Below are 24,004 nucleotides of genomic sequence, written 5' to 3'. Positions count from 1 at the left end.
AGCATTTCTCTCTTTAGTAAAACATAACATTAGATTTAAAGCCACGATAAATCTTGGCACGTAGATCTTAAAATTTTCCCTTGCATCGAGCATCTTAACGGCCGTAATGGTTTATTTAGTGCAATGTCTAAACAAAACTTTCTAAGTTACGTTATCATTTGTAATGAGCGTATTATTAAAATATAGCAGCGATTTTATAATCGTATTATTGTTAGAGAAAGTCTCGGAGAGAAAGATTTAGTTTCGGTTTGACGTTTAAGTTTTAAGCGGGCTTTTTACTTAAGCCAGTGAACGCCTATTGGTCGAAATTCGACCATATAATTACTATTGAAATGTAAAACGTTTCTGAATTTGCACGTATCGAATATTATATATTTTTTTATTATAAATTTATTTTTATTAATTATAAGGCTAGTCAATAACTAAAAACAAAAAGAAAAATAATTTACGAACAGACGGGATAAAGGATACTGAACTGTTTTGTATTTTTCTATGTACGTAAAAATTTATGTTTTTTAAGAATAAGATTTAATTCTTTTTATACTGTTTGAAGTTTTTATTGTTATAAGTAGCCGCTAGATGGCGCTAAAGCGTATCAACTATGCGAAACTCTATCACACACATACACAGATACGACACATGCTGCGTGGATTTGCTAGACATTCATAATACTGGATGCAATTAGTTTAATACACTTTGACACCGTTTTACTAATCACTGCTGGTTTTTGTAATATCTATATTGTTGTAACTTGCCGCTAGATGGCGCTGAAACAAGTTCTACACAGTCCGATCTATTGTAGGTAGGGAACAAGTGGGAAACATGCTTTTCAAATTGTAACCCCTATTTTGAGCTATTGATGCAAACGAAACTAATTTAATGTAATTATTAGCCGACTAAAACAGATCGTTACACAAAATTACAAATTTAATAAGCCTTATTTATATAGATAAGGGTATTTAAATATAGGTATATATATTAAAAATAGTTAAAGTCCATAATTTTAATGTACTTATGCTCCTGATTGTATTCTGTTTGTGATACTATGAATAAATAAATATATTTACACCCATTGGTTGACGTCAAAGTCAAAGTCAAAAATCTTTATTCAATATATAAATTCACTTGCTTATTGATTGTCAAAAATCTACCAAAAATCTACCACCGGTTCGGAATTTAGCACCTCGGACCTGAGAAGAACCGGCGAAAGAAACTCAGCGAGATTTTTTTTTTTTTTAACCATTTTCCATGTACAATGATAATTATATTTTAGTTATTTGAAACGACGGACGGCAGTAAACCTCCCAATCGGTATGATTTTAAAATCATGTTAAATAGTTTTGGTAAGCGGACGAGCAAATACCATATTGAACCTCCTGATGGTACATTTTTATCACCGCCAATGGTGCTGTAAGAAATATTAACCATTCCTTACATCACAAATGCGTCTCCTAACTTGGGAACTACGACGTTATGTCCCTTGTGCCTGTAGTTACACTGGCTCACTCAAGCCAGAAAACAACAGTACTGAATACTGCTGTTTGATGGTAGAATATCTGATGAGTAGGTGCTGACTATACAGGAAGGCTTAAAATCATCGTCATAATTTAGCCGATTGATTCAACACCTTAAACTATACAGCTAAAACATTCTTTTGAATCTATCAATCTAGAGTGTTTGAGCGTGACCTCAACATTTTTTTGTAATAAAAACGAAAAACAATATGATTTAAGTTATATTGTTTAAGGTGAGTGAAGTTAAATATGTATATACGGTATCTTATTTTAGGAACTAATACCATGCTCTAGAAAGGAAGTATTTAATTGGCGGAGTCGGAAACCCTAAATTCTCGTGGTGGCACAATGAATGTCTCGGTTTCTTTTAAAAAAATCTAAAACAATTTATCACATAAATAAATATGTGCCAAGTTATGATATAAATCATTGGCCTAGTGGCCCGAGGTCCTGGATCCAAACTCCAGGTTAAACCAATAAAAAGTCATTGGGTTTATCTGTAGAAATATTCTCAGTAAAAGCCCGGAGTCTAAAGTTTGGATGTGTGTGCCCACATTTCCTTGCCTCGGAACATAAAGTTGAATACATCAATCCTGGGCGTGAATCTCGCATCGATTTTCAAATCAAATGAAATCAAATGTGTTTTATTCAAGTAAACTTTACAATAAAGCATTTTTGTCGGATTTGCCATTCAACCGAATTATGTGAGTGAGTGAATCGAAAATGTTTTTATTGAAACACATTGAAACTGAAAAATGTGTGCACATTGAAACTGGCTGCCATAGCTGAAATCGGTCTGGACGACATCATCTAAATCCTAAAATCAAAATTTGTCTTAAACCACTTTCGCATGATTTGCATGACTATGAAACCTTCTAGAGCTGCAGATCCTGGGGTCTTAGGTTCGATCCAATAAAATTTATTAAGTTTTCTTTCAAAGAACTCTGGTGTACGGAAATTCACGGAAAATGCGCATAAAGCAGTTGATCCTGCGGCGAATTTCCTTGCTTTGGATTGAGTTTGCGCACACTTCTTCCTTCCAGTCTTCCTTAAGAATAGTCGCCGAGACATAGGCGAAATAGGCTAGGAAGACTTCATTATCATCTAAATTTACAATTAGCGTTATAACAATACCACAAACTATAATTTTATATATATTTCGCTGTTGATTTTTCCAAACCGATATAACTTGGGATCTTTAAAAAAACGGCCTAAGACCGGCAACGCACTTGCAAGCACCACGGTGATGCAGGTGTCCATGGGCGGTGGAATGAACTCCTCCTGAAAGGTTGGAACAATTTTGATACAAAAATAATTGGATGTATTTCACTGAATCATTTAGATTGGACCTAGGAAGTTGGTGCGATCAACACGTAAATAAAATTAGTCTTTCATCTGGGCTAAGTTGGGTCGGATCCGAACTGGTTCTTATAAGTTTGAGGCGCCAAAAACTGGTTTAGTTAGTACGGACTCGTTAATAGTGCCCTAATCTACAAATCTAGATCGGAAGTTGGAATGATCTCATTTTGACTATTAAAAAGTAAAACCAGCAGCTTTCGAGTCGCTCTCGCGAATAGACGCCTCTCTCTGGCGCCGGCAGGGCTTTGCAGCCTGTGGTTTCAATATCAAATATATTTTTCAAATTCCTTTATTCAATATAGAAGCGTTGTACTCGTACTTGCGTATTGATTGTCAAATTATAAACTATCACCTGAGAAAAATGGGCGAAAACAAACACAGTGGGTTTATTTTTTTGTCAGTTTGTTTACTTATACTTATATTAAATATATCAAAGTAATTATCAAATCGTGCTAACAAACCTTACCTCGCTAAATGTACAATAAACATTTGCACAGTCTTTGAACATGTTTCTTTATATTTTTTTTCAATACGCAACAAAGGCGTTCTGTTCGCTTTGGGGATCCTGTTTTAAAATAATATACTTCTATATTACTCAAAAAAAATAAGATTTACTAACTGTATACACTCAATAAACATACTAATGTTATTAGTTTATTTGATTTTTCCCACAAAATCGTTAATATTTTCCGTACATACTTGAATAGCATAAGAGAATATGCATTGGTAAGCTACATATCTTGTTTTTCTTAAATGTTAATTAACTAAAACTGTAAAATATAAAAAGACAAGAAAACATATATATACTAGAAAAAAACAGTTGCCACTCGTATTTCGGTGGCAACTTAACTGTGTTAACGAATTAAATAATGTAATTTTGATATGAGGCTTTTCAATTTATTTAATATATGACATAAAATGTCTGTAGGTTTTAATGTATGTTAAAAAATAACAGTAATTTTTAATACCTGCAACAATGGGCGATGATGACCACTAACCATGGTGATACATTCCTGTACCTATTTTATTGAAAAAATTAATAAAGAAATAGCAATTAATTTCCAAGGTTTACTGTCGTCTTTAAACTCTTTACATCTGTTTTTTTTTTCTCTCTGTCTCTTTAGACATCTATAAAATATATTTACCAGAAACGTTCATTCATATATTTTTAACTTAGTATCTTAGACAGAATGCCTTTCAACGCAATACGGAACCATGTTATAAAAATTTTACATTACGTCTACAGTCACAGTAACAATAGTAGCAAGTTAGTGTTCCTTGAACTCATAAACCAATGTTATAAATATCACACTGTCTTATAAATTCTTAATAATTTTTCAATCATACGTAACATTATACTGTGATTATTTTATTTTTAAAATTAACATAATGTGTACCGCCCCTGCATCAGCTAAACGTACCGTCTCACGAGCGACAGTAGCCCGGGTGTGTCACATACAATAGCACGTGTGATATAATTATTTTTATATAATAAATAAATAAAATAAATGTGCCCTAAATGACTTATTTGAAAATGTGATTAATTATATTTATTTTATTTAGTAAATAAACATCGGTAAGTTTGCTTAAATATAAACGATTAAACACTTTATTACAAATTAATGTTATCTAATATTTATTAAAATAAAATTTTTAATAATTAAAAAAAAAGTAATATATAATTTATTGACTTTATAAATCAATACGCTACATAAAAAATATACGTTACATAAAAATAAAAAAATAAACAATTTTTTTAAACACATAATATTTTACAAAATAAATAAATAATTGATAAAATGTCTCACATAATTATGTAACTGAATATTAAAACAATATTAATTTCATTATTGAATTGAATAATTTATAATATATTTAAAATGTTACAATTTTAATATATTATAAATATTAGGTATATTTGTTAAAGATATAAAGGTATGATTAAACCAAAGTTAAAGAGACCGGTGCTAGGTATCTTTTTATTTTATTTAAAGACTATTGAACATCACAAGGTAAACGGAACAAAAGATTTAATGCCTTACTTAATGCCTGAAGGCATTATCTGCCCAGTCAACCTTTAGGTCAAACAGAAAAACATGAAGGCGTTAATTAATAATATATAAAAATATACATATGTACTTATATATAATGAATACCCTTTATGTTATCTGGGTGGAATCTATCTCTATTCAAAATCCGTCCAACAGTTTTAGAGTGATTGGGTAAGAAATATCCTTACAACAAACATTAATATTTATATTATTACTAGGATTACCACAGATAAAGATAAATATGTCATATACAAATATGCGCCTGCGACTTTAGCCGTGCGAAATTTATTATACTTTACCGATAGCACGCAAACTGTTGCTCATTTTAATCACTCGAGGGATGAATTAAAAGAAGCCTTTGTATTTCCCTGAGACTCAAATTATCTCCATACCAAATTTCATCTAAATCGGTTCAGCAGTTTAAGAATTTTCACAGATAGAGTTTCGCATTGGTAATATTAGTATAGATAGATTATGTAGAGCTAATACGATTTAAGCAAGAAGAAAACTCGAAACTCACCGCATAACACGAGTGTGAAATGTTTGAGTGATATGCAACATTGAATATACTTATTATAACGTTTAATAATATACGTATTATAATAACGTATCACTGTCGGTACGTATTATAATAACGTGGTTTTCAAAATTCACCAGTGAGATACGAAGTTATTTTTATTTTTATTAACATATTTTACTAAGCCTAATAAAATTTTTGAAGCTGATGTCAAAAGTACATTGATAAATAAGGCATATTACTTAGTACAAGATTAAATTAAAGATGAAATGAGGGTGGATAATATATAAACTATTTATATATTATATTAAACTGAAAAAAAAAAAACGTCAGTGTAGGCCACGTCTTCCAAGAAGACGACAAGCTCGAGGTCCAGCGAAGATCTGCTGATGTTCAGTAAACATATAAAATAACGCCACAATTTATAAAAATAAAATGTAAAAAGAGGCACGGGCAAATAAAAAAAAAGTAAATAAAAAATAAAATGAGGGTGGACTTGAATCTATTGATTTCTAAGCAGGATATATAACAATTGTATTGTATTTTACTGTCACATTGTGTAATTAAAATGGCGGCAAATAGTTAATACTTAGTTTACTGCGGATTATTTTCGGTAGAATCTACTTTCCGAAACGGTGGTAGCTCTACATATAATTCGACTCTGTAACATGACGATATAAAATTACTTTCATGAGTATACTTAAATAAAGAATATTTTGATTTTTTGTCATAAATAATTTTACGGTTATTTATACTCCAATCAATTGAAAGCTTCATCAAAAGTATAACACCTCGCCTTATTGCCTCCACTGGTGACAGGAGGGCTGGTTCGTTTTTAGCCCAGAGGATCGGAATTGTGATTCAACGGGGAAATGCTGCTAGCATTCTTGCCACCATTCCACGCGGTCAAGATTTATACAGTAACTATTTTAAATTCATATTTGTATATATTTAAGCACTTAATGTTATCAATTCTTATATTGAAAGGTACAAAAGCTATTATTCTGCAAAGTCATCTATTGGTGAGTTAGAACCGAGTGAAGAATATAAAAATCATCCTCATTATAAATGTAAATATATGTACCAAATTTCATGGTAATTTGTCAAACATTTAATATCAAACAGATACACCGAGGTCCAATTATCTCACGCTCTAGATAATAGAATTACTTCACAATATACAAATGATATTTTCAAAGATTTCATTTATACTTTAAACGTGGTACCATCATGTGAAACAGAACGTGACGGTACGCATATGTCTCTGGTTTTCGTAACCATTGCAAAGAACTGAGAGTAATTTTGCATACCGGATGTAGACGTAACACTCATAAATGTCCCAAGAACAGACCAATCACAGAGCGACCGTGTGCACAATTGTCTCTTTTTATACATGGTGTAGAAATAAATGTGGATTTGTTATTCAAACTATCTCATAATCCGACGAGATGCCAGGTTTCACTGGACTTAAGTGCTTTTGTAAACTTGTCTCTATTTAATATATCCACATGGTTGGTGCAAAAGTGTGCTCATACTCAAGTGTCGAACCGAAGCGACCATATCCCATAGACATTAGCGCCGTATGAAATATTAACTATCCCTTAAAACATTAATGCGTAACCAACCTTGGAAACTAAGATGTTCCTTGTGCCTGGAGTTACACTGTCTCACTCTAACTTCAAACCGGAACACAACAATACGGAGTATTACTGTTTGGCGGTAGAATATGTGATTAGGGGGAGGATCCACCCACGACGGGCTTGCAAAATTTTCCATTCAATATCTAATATAAAATGAATAGGGCTTAGACGCGAACTGAAAGAACAGACGGGGAACAGCGGCTCTAAGTGCTCTTAGGCAAGGCAAGCAATGATTACCAATATCCAAACTCCGAGATATGATTCTGAGAAGTTATTTAAAAAAATCAAACGCAACTAACGACTCTAAATGCTCTCAGACAAAGCAGTAATGACTACTAATCTCCAAATTTCCTGATGCTTCTGAGAGGTTATTTCCAGAAAAACCCAATCAGACAACTATACCCAACCTGAACGTTATTGGGAATTTTATCAGGACATTCGATTCCCCCCACGGACTCCACTATGTGAGAGCCCAAGATAGCCTTTTTTGTATCCCTTGCCAGTATAGGCTAAATTTTATGATATACGGTCAAGTGCTTAGGACAAACAAGCATAGTTACATTTGCATTTATGTTTTGGATGGATTATCCTCCTCCCTCTTCAGAGTGAGGGAGAGAGGTAGAGGGAACACCTGTGCGCACACTTATCCACAATAATATCTCCATGTGTGCTGTAAACAAAATCGGTTAAGAGGACAAAATCATCATAAATGTAAGGATTATATTAAGCATAAATAAATGAAAATGACGTTTATCGTGGTTTATTTAATCAATTATAGATTTTCATTAACCAACATAGTAGTATTTGTAATTGTGTTACGGTTTGAAGTAACAGTGTAGAACTTACAGGCACAAGGGACGTAAAAGAACGCCTTGCGATTTCAAGTAAACTCTATATAAAAATTACATATACAAAAAATAAAAAATATATATTTAAATATTCATATTTAATTTTTTTTTTTTACTGATCCAGCCGCGCTATCATTAGCATCGGTCATTAAAGAAAGCAGTCCTTAACATACTTTTCATTCGAATTTAAATTCTATATTCAAACACATTAAGTTTAAATTTATCATATCCGCCTATAGATGAATAATATATAATTACTATGAGACGAAGCAATATCAACTTTATACTAATGAAATAGAGTTCAAATTACCTTGAATAATGTGATGTAATTTAAGGCGTTTTGCAATTATTTAAAGGCATGTTTTGGAAAGCTAAAGCGAAAGTAGAAGCTGACTGTAGTGCGACTGCATCGTATTGATAGTTATCGTAAATTATAATTTTATTTATTTTATTTTATCCGGTGCGTGATACTAAATTTTGAAATAGCTTAAGATAAACATTAATTCCAATATAACAATTACGTATTTTGTACATTTTTGTGATATTTTTATGAATCGATTTATTTAAAAATGGCTCAGTAATACCCACAGTTGGGTGTTAAGGAGAACTTAGTACTTAATCCGACAAGCCACACTATTAAAAAAGTCATTAAAAATATATACCTACACATTATATTTACATATTATGTATATGATTAAAACTACTTTCTGTCTATAACTTTTATTTTCTCAAACCATAATACTCTTAATTAAAATATTATGGATACTCATCTGTCATAAATTTAATATTCTGATTAAATAAACGCATAAATATTAATGATGTATAAAATTACTAATTTTATGCTCTTAGAGCCGAGATGGCCCAGTGGTTAGAACGCGTGCATCTTAACCGATGATTTCGGGTTCAAACCCAGGCAGGCACCACTGAATTTTCATGTGCTTAATTTGTGTTTATAATTCATCTCGTGCTCGGCGGTGAAGGAAAACATCGTGAGGAAACCTGCATGTGTCTAATTTCAACGAAATTCTGCCACATGTGTATTCCACCAACCCGCATTGGAGCAGCGTGGTGGAATATGCTCCATACCTTCTCCTCAAACGGGAGAGGCCTTAGCCCAGCAGTGGGAAATTTACAGGCTGATTATGTTTATGTTATTATGTTATGCTCTCCGAGTGGATTTCAACGATCAAGATTATTCGATTACGTATCAAGCATGTTTTAATATGTTGAATAGTAGTCCTAATGTCAACAGCACGATTTGACGAATGGCACTTGTTTAAATAATTATTATTAAAATCGTTTTCTAAAATAGAAGAAAATTCAAATTTAGAAATATTATAACAGGTCAATATATAATCTATATTATTTCTTAATAAAATAACAATAAAATAATTAAAAAATTAATGAAAGTAAATTAATCTTATGACATTAAAAATAAATTATAAATAAACTATCTCTTAAATAACATAAACTACTTTCAAATCGTTCTAAAAAAAAATACGCATCAATGAAACGTCAGTGTAGCATTTTATAATTATGATATTACGAAATAATCTGTCATCATCAATCAGTATTCTGTACGCGTTAGATTAACATAAATAAATGTTTGTTTTAGCTACGTAACTCAGAGAAAATGTTACACCAACGAAAGTGAAAAAGGCACGTGACGCTCGCGCCTAACGCTTACTTCCGAATTCTGACTTCCCGCGCATGGACGTCTTGCACAGATTAAATAAGATGCAACTTTAAAAAAAAATACAACAAAATAAAAAATATTTAAAAAATAAATTACGAAAACAATTAAAAATTTACAAGAATATATTATAAAAATAGAATTTCTTATCGAGTGCTTAAAATAATCTAAAAAAAACAGGTTACAGTGTACCAAAGAGTTCGTATACCATAACATGTGCCAAAAGTGTTGTCAGTGATATGTGCGTGTTTACAATCAGGATGGCGGGAAAACAGAATTTTAAAATTCGAAGAAGATTCGTTTTTGTTTTTTTATTCCTCGCACTCGATATTTGTACGTGTTCCGATATCGGTAATGACGTTTTGACTTTACAAGATAATTTAGATTTGAGTGACGAAGTGTCCGATAGACGGAGACCTATAAACGGTCAAGAGAAGGATATTCTATTGTTAGATGCGCTGGGCAGAAGGAAAGGTTCATACCAAAGTTCGTATAGCAGTAGTTCTTCACAGGAAGACGACTCTATAATGGATTTATTAGGAAAGAGTAAGTATTTTAAAAATATTAATAAGGAATATTTGTTAGTAGATTTTGATTTTTTTTTAATTATAATATTTTTCATAATTAACAATTTATTGCTTGATTAATATTTATTAAAACAAATGAACGTAAATTTAGGCTAGTGAATACATTTATAGAAAGTTGCCATGTAAAAAAATACTAGATTTTAACGAAAAAAACGTCACATCGATTGTATTATCACCAGCACTAAAAGCGTGTGCATTAATTCTTGTGTTATCTGTGGAAGTAGTTTTAAAATTCAATTATGACAAAATTTGTCAATAATAACACACTAAGTTTTCATAGAAAGTAGGCAATTACTCATCTAGATTGCGTTATTCAGTACATCCAAACCTTTTGTATAGGCATTGTATTCTAATACGTAATAAAATATGCAATACACGACAGACTAAAGAACAACAGTCGTATGATGGGCAAATAGCAAAGCCGTATTCCACTAGCAAAGACGTTTAATTATTAAATGTGGCAACAATTATAATTTTTATTATATCTGTTTAAAAAAAAAAACGTTATTTGTGTTTGTCCTCTTATCTCCCATTTCACTTGCTACGTCTCCTATTGCTAGGCAAGGCAAATATCTACCAACGGTTCGGAAAATGAATTACCAATATGGGTAAAATCTTAGGAACCGACGAAAGAAATTCAACGGGTTCCGTTTTATTTTAAGATGTCCATTACTGGAAATAAATAGCGAGAGGACGATCGATTTTCAAGGGTTATCATTTCACCTTTCGCGCAAAAATACTAATTCACTCCTATTTTAAATGTAACCCTACATCACGGTAAGCGTATAATTATATTATTTTTTACTAATTTGTAGGGTTAGTTAGTGTAACAGACAAGACATTAGTAAGTAAAAATGGTGGCACAATAACTGGTATTCTCTCCTAGAATATATAAATTCTTGATAACACAAACAGTCTTATAGTTTATTTTATGCTGCGTAGTGGTAGACAGCAATTGAATATTTTAAAGTTATATAAATTAAATTTCTTTATCATTTCATAATTCTTGTAAAGCTAAGTCTATAGCATTTTTTTAGGAAGGTAGCACTTTGTCGGAGCTGAGTAGGTGCTGGCCAGTCACCACATTTTCTATCGCCAAACACCAATATTTAGTATTGGTTGTTTATACATGGGACATAACATCTTGGTTCCCAAGGTTGGTGGCGCATTGGCGATGTTTGGGATAGTTAATATTTCTTGGTTGGAATGTCTAAGGGCAGTATTAGCCATTCACCATCAGGTGCTCTATTTGTCAACCTACCAACTAACCTAAGGGAAATTTAAAAAGATGTAGACTCGACTTTCGACATTGGCGTAAAATTTAGTACGTTAAATTCAAGCGTTTCGAAGTCAAAGTAATGTCGTTTGTATTAACTGGCTTCCTTAACACTGACAAGCAGCAAAAGATACTTAATTACATTTAAAGTAGGTTGGAAGAATAATAGGAAGTTACCCCAATGGATATAAATTCATACCAAACCAGTAACGGAACTCTTGTTAGAGTGAAAATATTCCTCAAATATGGTATCTAAGTGATTTATCACAAGGCACTATAGAGGCGTATTTTTCGTCCTTGTTGGATAAAATACCATATACATACATATAAAGACTTATCTAACTTTAGTATACCGTTGTACTCAGACGAATTTTCTTCACCAAATTTCGGTCACGGTTGCTAATCTCAGCGGAGATTAACCGCGGGAGATATTAAAGCGCTCACTTTCTATTTTCTGACTCTTAAACCATTCAATCAGATATCAGTACCGTTTCGTGTATACAGGACCTGTACTTTAATGAACCTTTTGAGATAATTATGAATAGAAGAGTAATACTTGAATTCGGGCTGTACCAAAGTATGTCTTGAATGTTGAACTTCATAATTTTTACTAATATGAACCAGTTTTCGTACCTGGGAACTCTCTCTCCAATACATGACTACAAATTTATCGGTGATAGGTATCATGCAAGTTCATCAGGGTAGGTACCACCTATTTATCAGATATTCCTCCACCAAACAGCAGTAGTCAGTAATGTTGCGTTCCGGTTGGGTTAGTGAGTCAGTGTAATTACAGGCACAAGAGACATCTTGCTTCCCAAAGGGATGGTTAATATTTCTTATAGTGCCTTTATCGAGTTGCGATTCACTTACCACCAGGCGGCTTCGACTTACCTGTATCATAAAAAAATCATTTCAATCCTAAACAAATAACATATCCTGGTGAATTAATCCTCGGCTCATACTAGCTAGAATACGTAAATCTTGTCAGTTAATTTCAGTTTCAAATCCGGACAAGCTTTATTTACCCAGCTTAATCTCTTTACAATTCATCTCGTGCTCGACGGTGGAAGAAAATTCTCGAGAAATTCTATGATGTCCTCTAAATCGCATTATATACTGTATTCGAACCGTAAGAGGAAAAAAGCAATAAACAACATTTGACAGCAAATTGACGCGATATCATTGGTCGAGCTTGATTAATTTATGATATTCACTATGGATTTGCGAGAAAAATACGTTTTGAACGTCGACGAAACTGTTATCGGAATTTTGGAAGTAAAATTAAAGTAGAAATAAGTGGTTAAGTGTAATAGTGTTGTATTATAAATAAAGATATATTAATCATAAACTCTTAGTAGTGCACAATATAGCTGAGTTATTAGCAAATTGTCTGAAATACGTAAATCTAAGGTTTGTTTACTTTTTTTCCTATTTCCATTGGAATATGCTACGCTATGTAGCGTTGTGGGATATTCTCCATACCCCTTATCTAGAGGTGGCCAGCAATGGGATATAAAAATAAATGCTAAGAAAATGGCTACTGTGCCTGACTGTATCTATCTGAAAGTAGAAACGAAAATGTCAAACTTTCCTTTCTATTTTATAATGATATTATTACATCGTGAAAGTTGATTCCATGTACAAATTATTTCCTTAATAACGCTGATATTAGAACGGTTATTAAATCAATTTTATGTAATTCGTTACAGTAAATTTGTATAATGTTTTATACATTGATATTGAAGGACAAACATACAAAGTTGTTCGGAACATTTGCAACAAAATCGAAATACACGAAAAACATTCATGTCGAAAATTTTCTCAGTGGTGGTGTGCAAGTCCTCAAGTTCAATGTATCACCCACTCATCAAATATTCTATCACCAAACAGCAATCTTAGTATAGTAGTATTGTGTTTCGATTCGGAGGGTGAGTGAATGAGACATAACATCTTAGCTCCCAACGTTGGTGCATTGGCCACGTAAGGATTGGTAAAAATTGCTCACAGCGCCAATGACCACTTACGTCATAGGTAGTCTTTGACATAAAAAAGGTACTATGTTGCACAACTGAATACAAGTGCACTCGACATTCTTTTAATCTCACAAACCAATGGGAGACTCGGTGACTGGATATCAACGTACAATCAAAACTATAAAAATAATAAAATAATTTTATTATATAACTCACCAGGATTTTTGGTAATTTCAACTTTAAGGGTGAACTTTACCTATACGAAGTCAGCAGGGGGTAGGTTTATTTTGGATATACGAAATACAAGTGGTACAGAAATAACGAGACGTGTTTTTATTATAGTTCATTAATATCAGACCAAGTTAAGAAGTGCTGCAGAAGTGTGTGGGACATATCTCTGGAATACGATCTTTGGGCCACAACTATGTACATCCAAGTGGTTTGATTGTCGCCGCAAATCTCGACGGAAATGGCGAACGATTGTTCTAGCATGAAAGAGATGCAACGTGGAAAGGGAGTTGAAAGGAATTTGGCCAACAGTAGGATACACCAGGTCATTCGTGATAAACTATATATTTTAGGAAAAAAGAAGCAATACGTTTCGGGTGTATAATGCTTACATAAATAGCATAATTCACGCAACGATAGATCGATATTATGACGGTGAATGGCCTCTATAGATCAATTTCTCTGCGCACGCGCACTTTTACTCTCATTCACGTTGTGATGTTTGTAAACACGCGAATGTTTTGCTTTTTTTAATTAGCATAATTTATTTTTTACCAGAAATATGGATGATGCTTTAAAGTTATTTGTTCGTTGTAAATATGTTTATCGAATTGAATATTTATTTTGTTTTATATTATTATTGTCTTAGGGTTCTGTACCTTGATTAAAATCATACGAATATCGTATAATCCTGATACTCTATCACAGATTTCTTCGTATCTTTTATTCTATAAAAGACTTCTAAGGATGTCGTAAATAAGGTCTGGTTGAAATTATCAGATAGTTTGTGAAACTATGGCTAATATCTTAACATAAACCTTTACTTTATATCACTAAAATATACCAAACTTGAATCTGGTTCGGAACTCTCCTAGTACATGCATGGTAGAGTTTCTTTCAGACATTTGTGTTTTTATTCGTATATTTAATCATTGATATATTTAATGATGTGCGTTCAGGTCGTGTGATTCTTTGACTTTCTTTCATGCCCTAGTAATTTAACAAATTGTTTTCAAATTTGATACGAAGATAATAAGTCACGAATTACGCATTTATTTAACGTTTGTTGTCAGTATGTGTGGGTCCAACCTTGAAACAAAATTTTATACCAAATTTATTCAATCAATATTTTTTTTACTATATAATAATATACCTACTATTCATTCTAATATGTTCAAAATGGCTGCCAATTGAAAGATTACTATAAAATTATTTTATTATTATTACGTATTAAAATATTGTGCAGGTATTTGACAGTATAAATCACCAGTTAATTTTATTTTAATTATTATTTTATTCTGGTATGAAGGGCTACCCACTTTTCAAACCGTTATACAGAGACAAGAGTAATTACAAGCACGAATATAAGATTATTGAGTGTGTAAATGCAAGGGAAATAATCAGCTTAGCTGCCAAGATTGGTGGGATCGGTGTGGTGTACAGAATGGTTAATATTTCTTACAGCGCCGATGTATATGGCCCATTTGTCCGCCCAACCTATGACATAAAAAATGTATTTCACTCAAAAACATTAAGAAACTTCTATAACTCCTAACAGATTATGCTGACACTCAATTTGAACTAGAAATATTTCATTGTTTCCGTAATAAGATTAACTATTGTTTAACAGTAAGGAATGTTGAGTTTTCATTAAACATCGTTATCATTTTCCTTTACAGTGATACCTCAAACGTGCCGTTATAGAGGAGCAAGGTACCCATGCGGTTTGAGCATATCTTGCGTGCTCGGGGGTGGAAAACCCTTGGATCTTTGTTCTGGGGGTATGATCTGGGCGTGCTGTGTGGACAAGGACACGACGGAACGACCGACGGAGATTGCTCCGGTTGTGCACAATGCTAGTGAGTACTATTCATTTTAAATCTATCATTTGCATAAACGAATCTTGGTATAATATTCTGATGGAGTTTGGTAGTTTGTAGAAAAAGCGAAAATTCTTAAAGGACAAATTTTCTTTAATATATAATCTTTGGTATTAATTATTTCTTTAAATTATTTTTTATTTACATATTAACGTTAAAAACCCGGTATAAAAATGTGTAAACTCGTACATGCTTGAAGCTTAACGTATGTAATTATTTAGCTTTCAAATATGGCTCATAAATAATTATTCCATTTTATTAACCGATTAGACGTTTTCATAATGAGTGTCTACTATAAATGTTTGTCATTTTGAGAGTCATAACTCTTATTTTAAGATTTTAAATATATACAAATTAAAAATTAAAAATAGTCACATTAGAAGAAGAATTTCACCATTGAATCACAATTCCGTACCTTTGGAATAAAAATGAACCAGCCCTCCTGTCAGTGAAGGCAATAAAACGACTATTAATCCAGGTAGATTTAGTTTTACGGATAATCTAATTTTGTATTATTTATTGCATATTTTGCAATGAAAGTATGTGCGTTTATATATGTATATCATATTGTGTAAGACTATTATTTACAAAACTCATATGATTATTATATTATTTCTTATTTATAATTGCACTCTTTCATATTGTGATAACACTTTAATTTTGTGTTTTAATTATTAATTAACTCTATTTTATTCGAATAATCCATTTAAATGTATTTAATAGTTGTGAGTGTGTTTTTAAACAGCAGAGCTGGGGGCGATTCTATTAACATATAACAATTATTATACGTTCTCGATTCTGTTTCGATTCAACTTAATCGTAAATGAGGGCAATTCAACTTATACTCTGTTCTAGCCATAATAGGAAAAAAACCAAATAAACGACATTTGACAGCAAATTTACGCGATATCATTGGTTGAGAGCTTGATTAATCTGTAATATTCACTATGAATTTGCGAAAGATTTTCGTTTTGAACGTCGACGAAACTGTTATCGGAATTTGGAAGTAAACTTAAATATGGAAATAAGTAGTTAATTTTAGTAGTGTTGTATTATAAATAAAGATACATTAATCATAAACTCTTAGTAGTGCACAACATAGCTGAGTTATTAGCAAATCGCATGAGATACGTAAATCTAAGGTATGTTTATCTTTTTTCCTACTTCCATTGGAATAGGCTATAGCTAAGTTATATCCTCATATCGTAATTATAGTTCGATCCAACTTCGACCGAATTGCAACTGGACTGTTGTTGAGTCGAATAGAAATCAGCTGTTCTAAATGACAATCTGTTAGTAGAATTAACGCCCAGAGTTGAGCTAAATAAATAATAGGTAAAGTCGTTATAGTTTCATTGCATTCTTGAGTAGAAATTAAAATCAAATCTCTTGTAAAGCTATTACAACATTTAAAAAGAAAGTCGATTGTGCCAATTTTATTATTACGTAATATGTTTACATCTTACATAAAATGATGGACTGATTTTAATTGGTGGTAGGACTTTGGATAAGTCGACCTGGGTAGGAACCACCTACACAAGATATATTCTACCGCCAAACAGCAATACTCACTATTGTTGTGTTCCGGTTTGAAGGATTAGTGAGCTAGTGTAACTACAGCTACAAGGGACATGACATCTTAGTTTCCAAGTTTGGTGGCGCATCGATGATGTAAGAAATGTTTAATATTTTTCACAGCGCACATTGTCCATGGGCGGTGGTGACCGCTTACCATCCAGTGGCCCATGGCCAAGTATATCTAAAAAAAAAATAATTATGTTAGATTATGTATCGCAAGCTTGAACTTTGGTAGTAGGATGGAATGTAAATTACTAATTCGAGTTTGAAAACACAATCAACAGTTAAGACCATGTGTTCTAACCACTGGGCTATCTCGAGTTAATAAATTAAATAATTATATTTGAATTACCAACAAATAGTTATATTAATACAATCAAAGCTTAATCGCCGTAATCAAAAATCAAAATCAAAATATACTTTATTCAAGTAGGCTTTTACAAGCACTTTTCAATCGTCATTTAACAAACTATATTAAGTGAAGCTACCACCGGGTCGGAATGTAGATTATACCGAGAAGAACCGGCAAGAAACTCAGTAGTTGCTCTTTTTCAACATTTAAAAATACAGTCATGTTAGTAAGCGTTTTCATCTTTCTATATTAACTTACAAGAGACAAAGCATTGTACAGTTGCGAATATTTTTGAGCGCAATTTTTAATTCTATACAATATTCTTGCAAAACTGACCTAGTTTTTTTTTTCGTGCGCACCGAAACGAATGGCGAAGTTTTATCACAAGACATTGAATTATGAAACTGTGTTATGTAGGAATACAAAATACTCTCTCTCGCTTAGTTACACGCGCGAGTTACAAGCGGAAAGCGATTTAACTAAATACGTAATAATTTAGAATTATTAACTCGTAATAGGTATTAGTATTGTTAATTAAAACGTTGTCCTCATAAGGCTTGAAATATATTTCTTGACTAACTGTGCCCGCGACTTCGTGCGCGTTGTTTGAATTTAAGTTATTTGGATATTGTAGCGTGATTTTATTTTTTTCTATATATAATTCTAAAATCAAAATAGGAATAAGTTACTCTTTATTACATCCGCTATCTGCCAGTGAAAGTCCCGTCGAAATCGGTTCAGCCTTTCCAGAGATTAGCCGGAACAAACAGATAGACAGATTAGTCTCTACTGTAATATATAATATCATACATAGTGGATATATATAGGAATTAATTACAAGCGATTTCTTACATACAAAAATTCACTTAAGAAATTAGCTTGGAGCATATTGATTGAGTAATTGTGTATGGGTGCTAGTCATTTTCAGATGAGTCTGTCGGGTGATGCTCGTTTGTCACCTGAGCTATAAAAAAAAATACCAGTCTGTGAAGATGGCCACTTACAAATAATTGGCTCATGGTTCTATTTCTAATATTTAATATAAACTTTTATATTGATGAACAAATTTTTTTTTTTCCGAATTTTTATGTAATTTTATATTCTTAGCTTATCTCTAATATAATATATATGTATTATACATATTAATATTCCTCTTAAATTACTCTGCTTATTGATGAATACCGCATTAAAATCCGTTAGTTAGTTTAAAAGATCCAAGCGTACAGACGGTGGGAAGCGACTTTTTTGTATATTATGTTAAGAAGCCTCGCTCACACTTACTCAATCATAGTCAAAGTAAAAATTGACACCGACTCAGAAAGTAATATAGAAAAACTAACGAAATAAACTTTGTTGGTTCAAGTTTGTTTGTCGACGTCACAAAAAAAAAACTATAATATATTATATTTTCATAGTTTCTCTATCTCCAATGTCTTGTACCGTCAACCTATCAAGTTTACGCGCCGATTGTTCGAACTTCACTACAATTAATTAGTGTACTACTTCCGGATCTGTATTTTAACGATTCATTATCTCGTAGGCACATTTCGTAATGTATCATGACAACACGTTTGTCGAGCGTTTATAATAACGATTGTATTCTTATAAGGTTACATAACGAAAATGTGGCCCGAATTGTATAATTGTTACAAGAATTTATAATATAAGTATGCGAGTTCTTTCCTAACTAATATTATTAATGGGAAATAAATTCGTTTGTTACAATTGTATGATTTTATTTTTATAATTGTATAGTATTTATAGGCGACCAGCAAGTCGACAGCAGCCTATAGACACTAAGAAATATAAATCATTCCTTATCGAAACCATTACTAGACGGTAAATTTTCCACTGCTGGGCTAAGGCCTCCTCTCCCTTTTGAGGAGAAGGTTTGGAGCGTATTCCACCACGCTGTTCCATTGCGGGTTGGTGGAATACACATGTGGCAGAATTTCGTTGAAATTAGACACATGCTGGTTTCCTCACGATGTTTTCCTTCACCGCCGAGCACGAGGTGAATTATAAACACAAATTAAGCACATGAAAATTCAGTGGTGCTTGCCTGGGTTTGAACCCGAAATCATCGGTTAAGATGTACGCGTTCTAACCAGTGAGACATCTCGGGTCATACTCGTTGAAACCATTATTAAATTGTAAATGTTGTAAGCGCTGTAAACAGTCTTCGTCGCCCACCTTGTGAGTTATGTCCTTTGTTACTGGCTCACTTTCCCTTCAAATCAAAACACAACAATACTAAGCACTGCTGCTTGGCGGTAGAATATCTCATGAGTGAGCAGTACCTACCAAGGCGGGCTTACACTCTGCCCTAGCCCTACCACCAAGCCTTACTATCATTTGACTTAAGTAAGGGTTGAAAAAAAAAAGAATAAAGTCAATAAAGCGAGATGTTATCTCTAGTTTTTATTAATTCGTTTACAGATTTTCACGACACCTCTCAGATGCTATATATATCATTTCCTAAGACAGACGGAAAACCTAGTTTCTTAATAATAAATATCTACTGTATTACATTTTATATGTATTTTAGATGCTTAATAAGTATATCAAAATAGTCTAATTTCGATTATATTGTTTAAATGTACTCGTTTATTCAATAAAATTATTTAAAACAAAATTGCTATAGAGTGACATTATACGAATTATTTTAAATTACTACATTATTAATATAATACCCAAGCCGTTGGTTTTGTTAGCCACCAATTTATCTCGTAGTCAGTTTAAAGAAAAATTATAATATACAAGATCTAAGTCAACGCTAAGTCAACAATCAGAATCTATTATTAATATAATCCCGCAATCACTAAATGACAATTAATATTTAAATCTCAGATTAAAAAGTCTAATTGGATTAAATTTTTATATATTTTATATCTACGACTTGTCAAGTATAAGCGCAGTGAAGTATTTGTGACAAACAAACATCCATAAAGAGCGAAGTCACGTGTATAAGTTAGTTGACAATTATATCGATAAAATAATCGGGTGGTAATTATTTAAAATTAAAAAAAAATAACCGTATATGATTTGAAGAATATAGAATCTTAAACATTTCTAAGTTCAAAATTTACCAAACTTTATTAAGCAATACAAGTTTACAGCAAACTAAATGATTTCTTTTCCGTTATTAAAAGGCCAAAAATAAGCAATCCTTACAAGAATTACATAATTCCGAATGAACATATTTATAGTCTGTAGTACATTATAAAAAAAAAAACTAAGACAAAAGTTACGAATTAGAGAGAAATTGCCCAATTTTCTGGTCAAAGAAGTTACATTTAAGAGAAATCCGGTGAAAGTCGCAGCAACACGACTAGTCGAGCGTTAACACAATAGTCTTGGACGACACTTAAAAAAAAAAGTAATTGTATATCCGGGACGAGTTATCTAAGTTTGGAAAGTACGTTAATGTCCATAATTACACAGTATTATAGAATTTGATTATAGATTTGGTTCATAATAATAATTCGAAATTATAAGTGATTACGATGGCGAATTATGATAGAAGAGAATTCTGACATTCGAAAAAGGAATTGTCTGGTGATTGTTTAACTGGAGAAAAATATAGATTGATGATGTATTGAGCGATTTATATTTCGAACAGTGTTAGTCTTTGGTTAACGTTATACTTACTATCAAATATTTCATTTAGTTCTTTGCCTTCCAAAACTGAAAAAAAATAAATAAAATACAATCAATAATAATTATTATTGTCTAAGTTTAAATATAATTATGGTAACCCTCTTTCAAGGATCTATTACAGAAAACTGTTTCCGTGATATTAATATAAGTTACTGAGTAACTACATAGTTTCTAGTCGGTTCTTATCGTCACAATCCACAGAAAGTGACCGAGGCCGTGTTTATTATATATTATATAAAATGTAAATTCAAAAACCATTATATCATATTAAATTATATTATTACTCGCATAATACAGAATTTCTTTGTCTACCACTGAGACATTTTGTTTTTACATTATTATAACTAGTAAAATACTTTGAATGAAAATAAAATTGTTATTAAATCATTAAACTGAAATCGTATACAATTAGTAATTTACAATTAGGTAAATAAATAAAAAAAAAGGAAATTCTACACATGCAATTAAACTTACGTAAGTATAACGAACAATTACGTACAGTTTTAGGAAGCAGCTTGGTGATATAATTGGTTACGTCTACTATTTTAAATATCTATTACAAATTAATACTTCTTGTCTGTTCGTTTATGCGTTCACGCACCGTTGATCCAGTTGAGTTGTAACTTTGAACGTAACATTCAACATTTGTATAGTACCTCACGGCCTAGTGGTTAGATTACTTGAATTCAAAAATTATGTATCGGTATCAAGCCGAAGCGTTTTTGAATCGTCGATATTTAAATACCACGTTTCGGAAAGCAGCTTCCAGCTAGAAGAAACGGCAAGAAACTCGCATAGTTGCTCTTTTCAAATAAAAAGATTTACAATGCATTTTTTTTACAATAATTACTGTCCTGTGATGGAACCCGAGCCTAGATCCAAGCGTTTTTTTTCTAAAAAGTATTATTTTAATGAATAATAAGATTTATTTATTAATTTAGTCTTAATAAACTTTTTAAATTTAGTAAATGGTAAATTGATTATCGCTCCCGGTATCGTATTATATATGCCTATACCGTTGCCCAAAAACGTTTTCTGTACCGTATGTGTTCCCAAGCCCTCCCCTTAACAGGTGGGAAGGCCTTAGTCCAGCAGTGGAAACATTACACGTTGATGCCTTTATTCTTAATTTCCTTAAATGGAAAATAGGTGACACGTTTCGCACCAAATCAATGCTTAGAATAAAGATAGACTTTGCAAAGCATTCGGCACATTTGCTTCTGACATAAATTATGCGAATGGACTGATTTATTATATTTGTGTAGGGTACAAATAATAGAGAATATTTTATTTACAATTAGCGACTTGCTATCCCTTTCCAACCACAAACAATAAGGAGATAGCAATAATCGTGCCTTGCTTGCTATTGGTTGATGAATGCCATTGGTGAATGCTCACTGCTGCTATCTAGCTTACACTAGTGATTGTGTTTTATACAGGTTCATCAGGGTAGGCACTAACGTAAGTCTACCGCTCATCGGCTGTATTTTGTATTAATATGTTCGGCTTTGAATTAAAATTTAAATCTCACGACTGGCATATTAGCAGTGCCATAAATGAAAGAACTTGGCAAAGAATCACCACAAGTAATGGAATGATAAAATGTACCAGCGTGTGTCGTGGTGAGATCACGGCAATTCTGTCAGAGCCTCAATAGAGGGTAAGCTTTAAGCTAATCAACAAGACGGCTATAATTCGGAGACTCGGTGATGACGAGTTTTGACGTTTCTGCAAACGATACTATGCAATGTGAATTAGCGACGAATCTTTATTAATTATATATTATATTGATGCCCTAACATCGTCCATACTGTAGCAATACCCTAAACATAAAAAAATATCAAACAGGCCATCATAATAGATACTTTTAATTTAATATTATAGTCCTCATTCTATACTTTTATCTTTAATGTATATAATATAAATGCAATTCCTTCCTCGTATATATTTCTATTGTTTTTTTTTTCATGAATATAGATATTAATATATATATAGTTAAGCAATAGATAGTAAATCAAACATTTCACAACAGGTGATCTAATAGACTTCATTGGTACATTCCCACACGAAACGTATGATTATCAAACAAATACACAATTCGAGGACCCGATCATCATCTACGCGGACACAAACCGTCCGAAACCGCACTACAACCGCCCAAAGCCGGTCACAGACCGCCCTGAACCGGATCAAACCGGATTTCAGAAACCAGATTGGAACATACAAGACTACGATCAGAATCACTATTACCACGTCAAACCGTCGTATCATGAAAGCACAACACGTTTACCGGATTCGTTCTACCCGGATGTAGGTTCGAATAAACCGGACAGTGATGATGATTATGTACCGGTGCACACGAACGGTCATAAGCCACAGAGACCTAGCTACCCGGGTGAGATACATTTTGTAAAATCGGGTTATATTCTTTTTTCTTATTTTGGTGATGAGGAAACTCAAGAACTTTTTTTATGGATTTATATATAATAAATATCACTGTAATATACATTATATTATGAGTAATAAAGGAAAAAAATTGATATAGCAACATAGTCTCACGCACACATTGCTACTGAAATAATCGACTAAGATTTATTACAGTGCCAGTGATTATGAGCAAAACCAACAACGCTCAACGCTGACCTCTTGCATGTAAAAATAAGATAGCCTTCTTTATAATATTAATCGCTATAAAAACAGATATAATATGCATCGTTTAATAGTTTTTATTAGTAATAAAAAAAAATCAACGTGTCTAATAATAATAAATTATAAAAAATATGTTTGTCACACAGAGTTGTGTTATTTACTTCAAGTACAATGAAGTCCAATAGCTATTGGTTAG

The 24,004-nt window shown here is 32.2% G+C and overlaps 2 protein-coding genes across 6 annotated transcripts in view; one reads left to right on the top strand and one right to left on the bottom strand.

Moving 5' to 3' along the window:
• Nucleotides 1-24,004, bottom strand: part of LOC113391816 (isochorismatase domain-containing protein 1-like) — a 456,430-nt gene that overhangs the window by 359,888 nt on the left and 72,538 nt on the right. The gene's annotated exons all lie outside the window — the stretch shown is intronic.
• LOC113391886 (serine proteinase stubble-like) overlaps nucleotides 1-24,004 on the top strand; it is a 34,761-nt gene that overhangs the window by 3,918 nt on the left and 6,839 nt on the right. Inside the window, exons 1-3 of one of the 4 annotated variants that reach the window (XM_026628011.2) lie at nucleotides 9,750-10,168; nucleotides 15,369-15,548; nucleotides 23,192-23,554. In XM_026628011.2, the coding sequence (XP_026483796.1) occupies nucleotides 9,862-10,168; nucleotides 15,369-15,548; nucleotides 23,192-23,554 (850 nt within the window). In that variant the 5' untranslated portion in view covers nucleotides 9,750-9,861. Of the gene's footprint in view, nucleotides 1-9,749; nucleotides 10,169-15,368; nucleotides 15,549-23,191; nucleotides 23,555-24,004 lie in introns of those variants that run through there. The other 3 variants (XM_026628010.2, XM_026628013.2, XM_026628012.2) reach the window with 3 other exon arrangements.

Source organism: Vanessa tameamea, chromosome 28, assembly GCF_037043105.1.
Source record: "Vanessa tameamea isolate UH-Manoa-2023 chromosome 28, ilVanTame1 primary haplotype, whole genome shotgun sequence".
In the NCBI taxonomy this organism is placed as follows: Eukaryota; Metazoa; Arthropoda; class Insecta; order Lepidoptera; family Nymphalidae; genus Vanessa; species Vanessa tameamea.
The sequence above is the reverse complement of the archived record's forward strand: the minus strand, read 5'-3'. Positions and strand labels throughout refer to the sequence as shown.